The sequence below is a fragment of the Diabrotica undecimpunctata genome, chromosome 4 (assembly GCF_040954645.1).
Source record: "Diabrotica undecimpunctata isolate CICGRU chromosome 4, icDiaUnde3, whole genome shotgun sequence".
Lineage (NCBI taxonomy): Eukaryota > Metazoa > Arthropoda > Insecta > Coleoptera > Chrysomelidae > Diabrotica > Diabrotica undecimpunctata.
This window is the reverse complement of record NC_092806.1, coordinates 94,753,132-94,765,696: the sequence shown is the minus strand read 5'-3', so window position 1 is coordinate 94,765,696 and position 12,565 is coordinate 94,753,132. Positions and strand designations below refer to the sequence as shown.

The window sequence follows — 12,565 nt, the reverse complement described above, 5'->3', positions numbered from 1 at the left end:
AACAACAGTGATCCCTCCTTAGACAAAATCGACCTGCCTTAATTTATATCCTTCATATTCACTATAATTCAATGGAATTGCGTCTGCACCTACTGATATCTCTCTACTTATCCTGGCAAACAGCGGCCGATCTTCACGACAGCAACTATTTCCCTATAATTATACGGAACTACACCTAGGACCAAGATTCAGTGAGAAGTTATTGGCGCTTCAACAAGGATAATTGGCCAAAGTTCTCCAAAAAATCTGAATCCCTTATATGTAAATGATCTAACTCTAATAATACTGATAATTCCATAGCACTATTCTCAGAAGCCATAATTAAAGCAGCAGTAACTCACATTGGCAAGATCATAATTAGCTCCCGACATAAAGTTGTACTTTGGTGGAACTCTGAACGAGAACTCGCAATTCGACAATTAAAGACTGCGCTCAATTAATACCGCAAACATAAAACTTCTGAAAATATAATTAAGTATAGAAAGCTGAAAGCCAAAGGCAAATACGTTGTCAAGCAGAGAAAGAAAACATCCTGGCATAACTATGTATCGTCTTTGAATGTTAATACAAATTCGTCCCAAATGTGGAAAAAAATTCGACAAGTTCAGGGACAAAAAAATAACACCAAAATTACACATTTAATCTCTAACAGCACTTCTTGCAACAGCCATATTATTTGCAATACACTGGCTAACACATTTGAGGAACAATTTAACAACAAACTCAAACCCCCTATTTCATCCTCTATACCATTCTCCTACAATCTCACTTTACAGCAATTACAAGATATCGACAATATTAATTCTCCTTTCTCACTGGCTGAACTTACATCTCTTATATTTTTCTTAAAATCCTACCCAACCGCTGTCTCACTATCCTGTTAGACATTATACTATCCTATCTGGTCTTCTTAAATATTTCCTACTTAATGGAATACATCCGTAATTATACCAGTCCTAAAATATGACCAAATACCAACCTTTTCTCAGTCCTATAGGCCGATTTATTTCACTTGCACCATGTGCAAATTAATGGAGAAGATGATAAACAGGCGTCTTTTATGGTTTATTGAAAAACACAAAATTTTACCTCAAGAACAATCTGGTTTTCGCCTACATCGTTCCATAAGCGATAACCACGTCCTCCTTCGTACCCACATTGCCAAAGCGATTATTAACAGTCAAGAAGTGATTGCCTGCATTTTTGGTATTGAAACTGCTTTCGACAAAATACGTAGACAGATTATTCTCGAAAAACTAATATTATACGGCCTCAATGGAAATATTTTTAAATTCATCAAGCACTTTGTTAGCTCTACATGTTTCAGAGTCTCTGTAAATTGTTACCTATCATCACCCCATATCCAACAAGACGAGGTCACTCAGGGCTCTGTATTAAGCACCACATTGTTTATTTTATCGATTAAATATATATGCCACAGTCTTTCCTCGCCAGTAAAATTTACTACATATGCTGATGATCTTGTAATTTATTGCCATGGTGTTGCGACCAATACAACTTGCAACCTTCTCCAAACATCAGTGGACTTATTACAAAATAGATTGACTGCCTACGGCCTGTCCCTCTCATCTACAAAATCATCAAATTCACCAGAAAAACACTCTCCATTGCCCTTAAAATCTTAGTGAATAATCACCCTCTCCCAGTCGTCGATCACTGCAAAATTCTAGGACTAATACTCGACTCCCGACTTTCTTGGAAACAACATATTCAGGAAACTAGAGCAAAGTACCTAAAACGTTTCAAGTATTATCAAAACACTTTCCCACTACCAATAGGGCGCTAGCGAATGTACACTATTAAAAGTAAAAAAAAAACAGCAAATTACCACCTATACTATACATTTCACTTAACCAACTCAGATAAGCAGTCAATCTAATCTCCTCACAGATAGCTCAACACATAGTTTCTATTATTTCATTCTTTCTCTAATATACATTCACACACATATCATTCAGTCTGGTTGTCAATTCATATATTAATTATCTAACTTTGTTTATGCCGTTCACAACAACATAGTACTCAATTCTTTTTGTCTGTCTCATGTTATTCAACCAACATTACACATTTCCTTTTTCCTAATATTAATATTATCATTCATTTATCTCAGCTTTATTTATATCGTCGGTATACTGCGAAAACCAGGTAAATGACAAATTTTAAAATATTGAGTTAAGTATACTAAAATTCTCAGCTTTTCCGCTCTACATACAGGTTAAACTCAATAAATGATACGACTGGCCATTCAGCAGATAATTTGTGTAATAAACAAATAAGTTACACCTAACCAACTTTTCATTTTCAAATAAAACAACATATCGCTACTTACTTCCATAAAATTAAAGTTCTGTTGCATGTAAAACAAAGTAAGCCCACATATAGTATTATGCCGGACAACAATATATTTCTACTACTGCATACCATATTCAGTAAAAAGGTGATAAGTGTCTTTAATACATTTTACGTGTATGATTTATTACAATTTCTCTTTCATATCGACTAGTACACTTTTAGTACACTTACCTTTAGTACACTACCTTTAGTACACTTACTTCATTCTACCTGAAAACTGGTTGATTTAAAATTTAGAAATGATTACTAAGCTAAAACCATAAATGAATGGTGTTAAGGTAAAAGATTATGCTAAAATTAAGCAGACTATTAAATTAAACTCCTTGTCTTCTACATTTGTGACTAGGAAGAAAGTTTTGAAATACTTTGTTAATAGGTATTAACTAGTTACTTGTTCTGCAATATCTTGTGTTTTTTAGATTTCTTTGAAATTGAGGACAGCAGTCCAATTCTTGATGATTCTCAGAATAATATAGTCTCAATAATGGAATCTATTTTTGATAGTGACTCTTCAGATGTAGACCCCACATAGCCAAGTGAAGAGGAATCACTCTCTCTAGGAAGTCTATATGAATTACAAACAGCTGACCTTGATAGCCTAAATAATGAGAAAGAAAATACTGAAATAGGTACACCCACGAACAACTTTATATAAATGACTGTGGGCAGAAGAAACTGGACGGTGTTAGCGAAATTACATATCTAACACACTATTTTCTAAATATGTCACAGCGCTTATGTGTTCCAAAATTTCTCCAACTTTCCACTTTTCACTACACAATGGGCCTAAAACCCCCACTAACACTTTATCACCAGCCGAAAACAAGGGTACCTGCACATTAAAAATCATTTTGTTTGAACTAATACCTGAGCTTGTTGGCGTACTCCTATAACTAAACAAAAAATTTACAAGTTGTTGTTCTACTTACAAAGTTGATTGGCTAGAAACATACTTATCCATTGCCTCTTTGACAATCTCAACATGCCTTTCCGCTCTTCCATTGGATTGTGGGTGATAAGCTGGTGCCTTTAAGAGAGTAATACCATTTATGTGACAAAATTTATCAAACTCTAATGAGTTAAAAGGTGGACCACCATCACACACAATTACATCAGGTAAACCTATATCTGAAAATGTTAGTTTCAACTTTTCAACAGTTTGAGTCAAATTAGTGCCTTTTGACATTATGTGAATGTCAGGCCATCTTGATTTACTATGCACTATGAGCAAAAATATGATCTTTCTTATAAAAATCAACGTGAATCCGTGAAAACACATTTTCAGTTTTAGGCCATGATATTAAATATTTTCATGCTGTTTTCTATTCACCTATCACATGAATTTACCAGAACCTCAATTTCTGGTTGCAAGTTTGGCCACCAGATAACAGATCTAGCAAGCATTTTTGTACGCACTATACCTATGTGATCTTCATGAAGAAGCTCCAAAATACCTTTGCGTAAAGCCTCTGGAACAACAACTTTTATACCTTTCATTAGACAATTTTCTTCAATAGAAAGTTCATTACGTTTACTATAATATGTAATATGTAATACAACTTTATTTGACTAACCTGTTTTGATATAATCTACTACTTTTCTTAGTATTGGATCTCTACTGGACACCTTGGCAATGTCTTTATAATTAATAGGTAATTCATCTGTTAAGTTAAAGGCATTAATTCCACTATCAACTTCAGTAGAATCATTTAAAGGTAATCTGGATAACATATCTGCTTCAAAAAGTTATGAGCCTTTTCTATGTTTTATCTCATAATCATAAGCTGATAATATAATATTCCAACGAATAATTCTCGAAGCTGATATAACTGAAATATTTTTATTTGGATTAAAAATAATTTTTATTGGTTGATGATCAGACACCAGAGTAAATGATCTATAATATATATATATATATATATATATATATATATATATATATATATATATATATATATATATATTTATGAACTTGTTTTATACTATGTATAAAACTACTTGTAAATAATTCTGTTCAGCTTTTGATAACGAACTAGAAGCATAGCATATTGATTTTTCTACACCATTTTCCCTACGACTGAGAACACCACGTACTCCATAAGAACTTGCATCACAAGAAATAACTATTGGTTTATCTGGATCATAATGTGTTAAAATTTGGTTACTATTAATCAACTGCTTACTAAGCATGAACGCCTTCCGTGAATCATGATTAAACTCAAATTCTACATCCTTTTCCAATAATTTTATACAGAGGGTGTAACTGAGATGACAACATTGGAATTAATTTGTTATAATAGTTAATAAGTTCTAAATAGGCTCTTAACTGAGTACTATTTTTCTGGTACCTCTCTTATTACTCGTAATTTTTCTTCAGTTGGATCCACTCCAAAACTATCAGTTTAATGCCCTAAATACTCTACTTCTGATTCAAAAAATTTGCATTTATCCATATTTACTTTAATTATATTCATTCAATCTACTTAAAACTAACTCATTTTTCAATATTTCCTCTTTAGACCCTCCACTAATAAGTATGTCATCCAAATAGCAGTGAACCTTTGGTATACCACATAAAATCTGATCCATAACTGATTGAAATAGTACTGGAGCACAAGCTATTCCGTATGTTACTCTAGTAAACTGAAACATCCCCACATGTGTATTGATTGTCAGATATTTTTGGTATTCAGGATGTACTGTTAATTGTTGATATGCTCCAGAAAGATCCAATACTGTAAACATAGTGCCCCCTGCTAAACTAGCAAAAATATCTTTAGGCTTTGGCAATGGGTACTAATCTACGTTCAATATTTTATTTACGGTAGTGCAAAAATCTGAACAAATCCTGACATCGCCGGTTTTCTTGAGTACTATAACAATTGGTTATGCCCACTCACTCAAAGTAACTGGTTTTAATATACCCACTTGCACCATTTGTTCAAGTTTTCGCTCCACTTTTGGTTTTAACGCAAATGGCATATCATATGCTTTCTTTACTATTGGTACTACATTATCCTTTATATTGAACTTAATTTCAAATTTATTTAGGGAAAAAGATAAATTTTTATCAAAAACATTCTTAAATTTATCCTGTAATATCTCAATTAACTTGGATTTTTCTGACAAATTCAGAAATTTAATAAAAAAACTATTTTGCCAATCTGGAAATAATATATTTAACCAATTCGTACCAAGTAGAACAAATTGCTTGTCTGATTCAATGACTGTTAAATTAAAATTAGATTTATCATTTGTATTACATACAGTTTCCTATTGGTACTATATTTTGACCTGAAACTGAATTTAATTTAAATGAAACTTTATTTAGAGGTACATTTAATAAATCAACATACATTTTGTGGGCCATTACAGTCTTACAAGCACGTGTATTGACTTTAAACTGTATTGGTACTTTATTAACTATTAACCTCACTTGACGAGCTGAATTATCATTGTTACATACCTGGTTCAAAATATACAGATGATTATTTACCTCTTCAAACTGATCTGCACTAGATACACTAGAAACTATACTATCTTGATTTTGTTTACCAATGTTGGCTAATTTAGACATAAGACACCCATCTCTAACATGGCCAAATCTCTGACAGGAAAAACATCTCCATATTTTGACTGGATACTTATTCTTGGCTTGCTGATGTTTACATTTGTTGCAAACTTCTTCACCCTCACAACTTTTAAAATTGAAGGAATTATTACTTCTTTACCCCCTCACTTTTGGCTGATTATGAGTCTTATTATAATTGGTGTTTCTGACACTATTTACACTAGTTTCTTTTGACAAATTTCTAACTTGTTGCAGCCAATTCTGCTGCTTGGGCAGATTTACAGTCACTTTGAAATGTCAATTTTTCATCTGCTAATAGGTTTCGTTGAATATTTTCACCTAACCTACGAATTTCAACGATATATCATGAAACAGACTGATCTATCTTCTGATTGCATTTTTCAAAAATAAATCGTTCATAAATTTTAGATACAGGTGGTGAGTAATGTGCCGATAGAATCTCGACAAATTTCCTATATGACAGCTCACCTGGGCTTTTAGGTGCCGATAAATTTTTCAGTATCTGATACACATTAGAACCGGCTAGCATGATAAACATTGAGACTTTTGTTTCTTTCGTTACTTTGTTCACCTCAAAAATATGCTCCATTCGTTTCAGGTATATCTCGAATTCTTCAGCTTTCCCGCCGGATGCTTCTATATTGCCGATTAACGCCATTTTCTATAAACTATCGAATTCACCCCGCACAAACTATATTATCCTCGTCGCCAGAATGTTGTGTATTAATAAAACAAGTAGTTGACGAGAACACCATTTAATCAGTAGTAAATTGAAACCTTACAACTAACAGCAACAACTTAACTTCTAAGTCTACTGACCGCCATGTCACAACAACCCCTTCTTGACATATTACCAACCTAAGGAATATCTGACACTAGCATGCGTACCAAAATACATAACAGATTTCAGCTTAATCTTTTAGTATATTCTGCTTTCTATATCATTTCTTACACTATTATGTGTACAGTACAACATCACCTCCTTTCATTTTCTAACTTACTCAATTTTCATACTACTTATTATGTCATAGATTCAACCTCAAATATAATTTCCAATTATTTAATAACTTACTTGTTTCTTCACTAATAGAGATTTGCAAATTTAAGACAATAAATACTGTCATTTAAATAAATTTAATTTCAACTAAAGGCTTTTACTAAGATATTAGGTATTACTACAAAAAATTTTATATTTATAAAAAATTACATTAGTTTCTGATCATACGTATCCCTCGTCATGTTAATGCTGTCTTCTTGAATTATACTTCCTGTCACCTTAGCCAGTTGGTCTGTGTCGTTTTAACTGACAAGAACCACGTATTTGAGCAAAGAAATATGTTGCTCTTTAAGTATTAAAATCTTTATCCATTGTCATCGACCTAGGGTCGCATTAGAATTTAAATTGTTAAACATGTAAAACCATATATTGATGTCACCGCTACTATTTTAGTGCTAGCTTCAAGGACAAAAAGAAGGCACTGAGGATAATCTGAACTAGATCGAAAACGTTAAGTTACGCACCTGTAAGTTTTGGACGACACTTTTAAAAAGTTTTAAATTAAATGTTTTATACCAAGGTACAAATTTGAAGTGTTTTACTTCTGTATAAGTTTTTGCTATTAAAAGTATATAGGTCTCTTATTCGCTCTAAACTCGATTACGGCAGCTTTATATATATATATATATATATATATATATATATATATATATATATATATATATATATATATATATATATATTATTATAATTGTTTATTTTGACTTTAATCTTAGTTTATTGAGCCAATAAAAAAGAATTATAACTTATTTGTTATCAAAAGTAAAATAATCCTTATATTACCTGTGTTCGATGGATTCAAAAGATTTTCTAGTTGTCTTTTATCGGGAAGAGAAGAAAGGATAAGAATACAAATATATTATATTACAAAGATTTACGTTTCTTTATTTTATATGAACGAATAAAACAATTATTAAATTCTGTCGTTATCTTATCAATCAGCATCCAAGAAAATAAATCAAATTTTTATAATAATAAGATTATAAAGCTACATACATTTATATTACGTGAAAACCAATTTTACTTAAAATTTTCTTTACTTGAAACAAGAAACAACAAAACTTTAAACTTTTGATTAGCCTAACAAAACCTCAGTTCTTAAATTTGAATGCTAATGACCATGATATCAAACCGATCCTTCACAGATATAAAATGGGAAAGAAGAAACATAACAATATATATATATATATATATATATATATATATATATATATATATATATATATATATATATATATATATATATATATATATATATATATATATATATATTTATCTATATATATATATATATATATATATATTATATATATATATATATATATATATATATATATATATATATATATATAGACCATATTCTAATCCATATATCCATATTATCCGATACATATATTCTAATCCAGTACACACACTGCTGACATTACCCAACTATACAAGTACTCACCCTCCTGCTCCACTCATACATACTATCCCACTCCTACTTCCATCTTTAATACCACATATAAAATTATCCCTAACTGACCCTCTTCCAATTTCGTAGAATTCTCCTTGGACCAAAACTTAACCGAAATTTAATGTGTCACTTACAAAGTTCAGTAGCTGAGAAACCAGCCGAGATTTGATTAGAAAATCCTTAATAGAAATTCTTAATTTTAAGAAATTCAATTGGGTCCTCTACACTGACGCATCAAAGAGAGAAACGGGGGTTGGTTGTGTGGTTACTACGGAATCAGTCGTAAGATCATGTCAAATACCTGCCACATGCAGCGTTCACACTATTGAACTGTATGCTATTCACCAAGCTTTTAAACTCTGCACAACACACAATCAACATATTGCAATCTGTACAGAATCCCTCGCTTCTATCCAATCAATAATCTATTCACTAATCACCCTCTTGTAGAAAAATTGCATGACACTTAACAAAACCTTATCATCCACGACATCCATATCACTATCATATGGATTCCCTCCCGCATAGGGATTACGGGTATAGGTAATGGATTTTGACAAGAGCTATGACCTTGTAAATAATAGGTAACCTTGTGTACTGCATCGGCATGACTTATAGCTCTTGTCAAAATCCATTACCTCTAATGACAACGCCGATCGCTTTGCCAAAGAAGCTGCTGTATCCAATTGTGCACTACGTAATATACAAATCGCCAGTGACCTACAAACTAGTATAAAGAAACTCGTACGAAATTACTGGCAGAATCATTGGGACCAATGCACTACACTTTGAGTGGTTTGTTATCCCTGGTATACCTAGAAATGAGATGGTTGTTGCTAGAAGATTGCGTATCGGTCACATAAGACTTACACATGGTCACCTAATGGATTCTTCATCAAAGCCAATCTGTCACTATTGCCAATCTCCACTGTTTTGCACATCCTTGTGGACTGCCCTCATTATAATAAACGACATCAAGAACTAGGCATGAAGAGCGACATCACAGATATATTATCGAACCAGAGCCAAGTCATCACAGCTATCCAGTTCCTGAAGCTAGAAAACTTACTAAATAATACATAACTATAGTGTATAATATGTAATTGTATCTTATATATAATTGTATCAACGGTACCTCGTGCTAATGGCCGGAGTTGTCACAAGCATGTAAAATTAAATAAAAAAAATGTAATTATCATTACAATCAATTATTGCTTAATACCATATAAAATAGTATTCTCAGAACCGAAGTTACTATAATAACTCAGAACTTAGAACTTAGAATACAAGAAAACAGTTTTAGAACCTTATTAGTTGAGATGCTACTTGTCTGGGTAAGATATAGGTCCCTAATTCTTTAGGCCACATATGTCCACTTTTTTGGGTAGGAGCATTACTAGACGTTAGCTCCAGTATGTAGAGGATTTGCCACTATAAAGAGATTTGTTAAATAAATCTGTTAAATGTGATTGGGATTGGTCTTCTTGCTTATTTTTAAAAACTAGACAAAATTATACCATCGTGTTCTGGGGCTGTATTATTTTTTAGCTCTCTTTAATCTCCTTTTATTTTGAATCCCTTTATATTTGTTCATATTTTGTTTATTGATTAGGGTGACTTTCCGAGCTTTACAAAGTTTTGTAGAATCTTTAACTGTATTTGTTATTTTATATTTGTCATTTTTATCTCTGTAATTGGTATCTTTATTATTAATAATCGGTTAAAAACATAGCGTTGTTCTTAGACATTTTAAGCCTTTGTTGTTTTTTATGACTTGCTCTACAAAATCCTTATTCCATTCGTTTCGTTTTGTTTTTTACGTTGTTTTTTGTTGTGAAATCCTAAAATATCCTATTGTTTGAGAGAAAACAGTCTATTTCATTTTGGTAATTTCCTTAGATGCGATCTATGTCCACTTTTTAGTATATTTTTTAATTCCTTAAGTTTATTGTATTTCTTATGCCGAATCCGAAATTTCCCATTTTGTTTTCGAAGTATTTATTCTTTATTCTATAATTAAGAAATTGTATCATAATAAGACGTTAGGTACTGCATGAAAAAGATTTAAACAATACCAACAATGTTTTCATTTTATAAGGAACTCTTAAAAACTAATAGTAAAAGTTATCTTACTATATTATAACGAGTGTAGTTGGTTGTATAACTATATGTATAATAGGTGTACCAAAATTTACGAAAAATTTGAATGTGCTGCCATTTGTGCAGTAAAGTGTAATCAACAACAAAACAAAAACAGTTTAACAGCTGGCAGTTTAGAGTTAGTAAATATGCCTCAACAAAATTTTATTAATAAACAATATTTTAAAAATAATGAAAGTTTGGCTGTGAGAGTTCGAAAATTTCGTACAAATTATGGTCGGAATATTGATTTAACTTCAGCAACTGTGAAGAGAGTAATTGAAAAATTAAAAAAGGCTGGATCTATTGCTGATACTTAATACACTTTTCGTCCAAAAATGAGCCGATCAAATGTCAATATCAAAGCAGTGCGTGAGAGTGTTGGTGAAAGTCTCGGAACATCAATTCGGCGTCTTGGACAAGAATGACAAATTTCAAGACGCTCTCTACAACGTGTACTCTACTTAGTCACTTCACTGACTACAACTATATGTCTGAAAATGCAGACTGATGCAGTCTGCATCTCGATGCTTACAAAGTTCAATTGACAGAAGAACTGAAGCCTAATAACAATGCACAGCGAAGACAGTTCTTTGAATGGATTAATAAACATCAAGAAGTGGATGCTGATTTTTCGAGTAATAATATCCAAAGCGATGAAGCAACTTTTCATCTTGATGACAAAATTTCCGGTGACTGTCGAACAAAAAAAAATGTTTTCACAATGTGGGACTGTTTGGTGCGAACTAGAGCATCATTAGACCATATTTCTTTGAAAATGGGGTTAGTCAAGCAGTTACAGTTACTGGTGCTCGATATCGCAACATGATAAGAGAGTTCTTGCTCCCTAAATTTTATTAAATTAATGTGGATGATATGTGGTTTCACCAAGATAGTTCCATATGCCCCTGAAACAATTAAATTACTGCATGAAACATCTTCTGCTCGTGTAGTTTCTTATTTCGGTGATCAGAATTGCCCCCTACATTGTGTGATTTAACACCATTAGATTTTTTTATGAGATTATTTAAAGCCAAAGGTCTATGCCAACAAGACTAGAACCCCCGTGCATTGAAGAAGGAGAGTCAACACTGTATCAACCAAGTTCAGCCACATTTATGAAAAATAGTCATGGAAAATTTCGACAAAAGAGTGCGTATCTACCACCAAAGCCGTGGAAGCCATTTGCCTGATATGGTATTCTACATGTACATAATCCCATCCTATATACTTTATAAATAATAAGACATAATTACAATCTAAAGAAAAACCAGTGTGTTCTATTAAATTCATCCATTAGAACACTCATTACATACCAGTATTGTTAAATTGTATACAATAAGATTAACTAAATAAATCAAACAGAAACTTTCATATAAGTATTTCATAGGAAATAGTATACAACTCAATAAGCCAAAAAATCATTTTGGGGCAAAAATTTGCCCAGGATGAAAATTTTATGGTGTGGAGAGAGCGAAAAATTTATACTTAGTATAATATTTTAATGATCTTTATTAACAAACATAATATGTTTACAACATTTTTTTAAATAAGAATTCATATCTTATAAATGAACTCAGCTTTAATTTTTGTCCAACGTAATAGACGAAAACACAAACTTAAACTTAAACTACAATAATTATAAAAACTTCAATACTAATAACTATTTTTTATATTGAACAGAACTGTAAAAATTTGGATTTTGTTTATTTGACGTTGATCGAATTGGTGGTAAAGTTTGTATTTGAGCAAATGTAGATAGTGGAGGAAACGTAGGAGAGGGCGGTGGTGGAACTTGCGGTTGGATCTGAAGTGATGTGGGAACTGCATACGTGTTGGTTATTTTTAACGGTCTTGGCGGTAGTGGATCCCCGAAACCAACTTGGTCTGGTGTTAGAAATTCATATTCGTTTGGATCGTTGGGAAATTTTTGACCTAAAACAAGAAT

The 12,565-nt window shown here is 31.9% G+C and overlaps 1 protein-coding gene across 2 annotated transcripts in view; it reads right to left on the bottom strand.

The window, feature by feature from the left end:
- Positions 1-12,122: 12,122 nt before the first annotated feature.
- Positions 12,123-12,565, bottom strand: part of LOC140439789 (uncharacterized) — a 127,784-nt gene continuing 127,341 nt past the window's right edge. The window contains exon 6 of one of the 2 annotated variants that reach the window (XM_072529928.1): positions 12,123-12,552. In XM_072529928.1, the coding sequence (XP_072386029.1) occupies positions 12,281-12,552 (272 nt within the window). In that variant the 3' untranslated portion in view covers positions 12,123-12,280. The remainder of the gene's footprint in view (positions 12,553-12,565) is intronic. The other variant, XM_072529929.1, reaches the window with a different exon arrangement.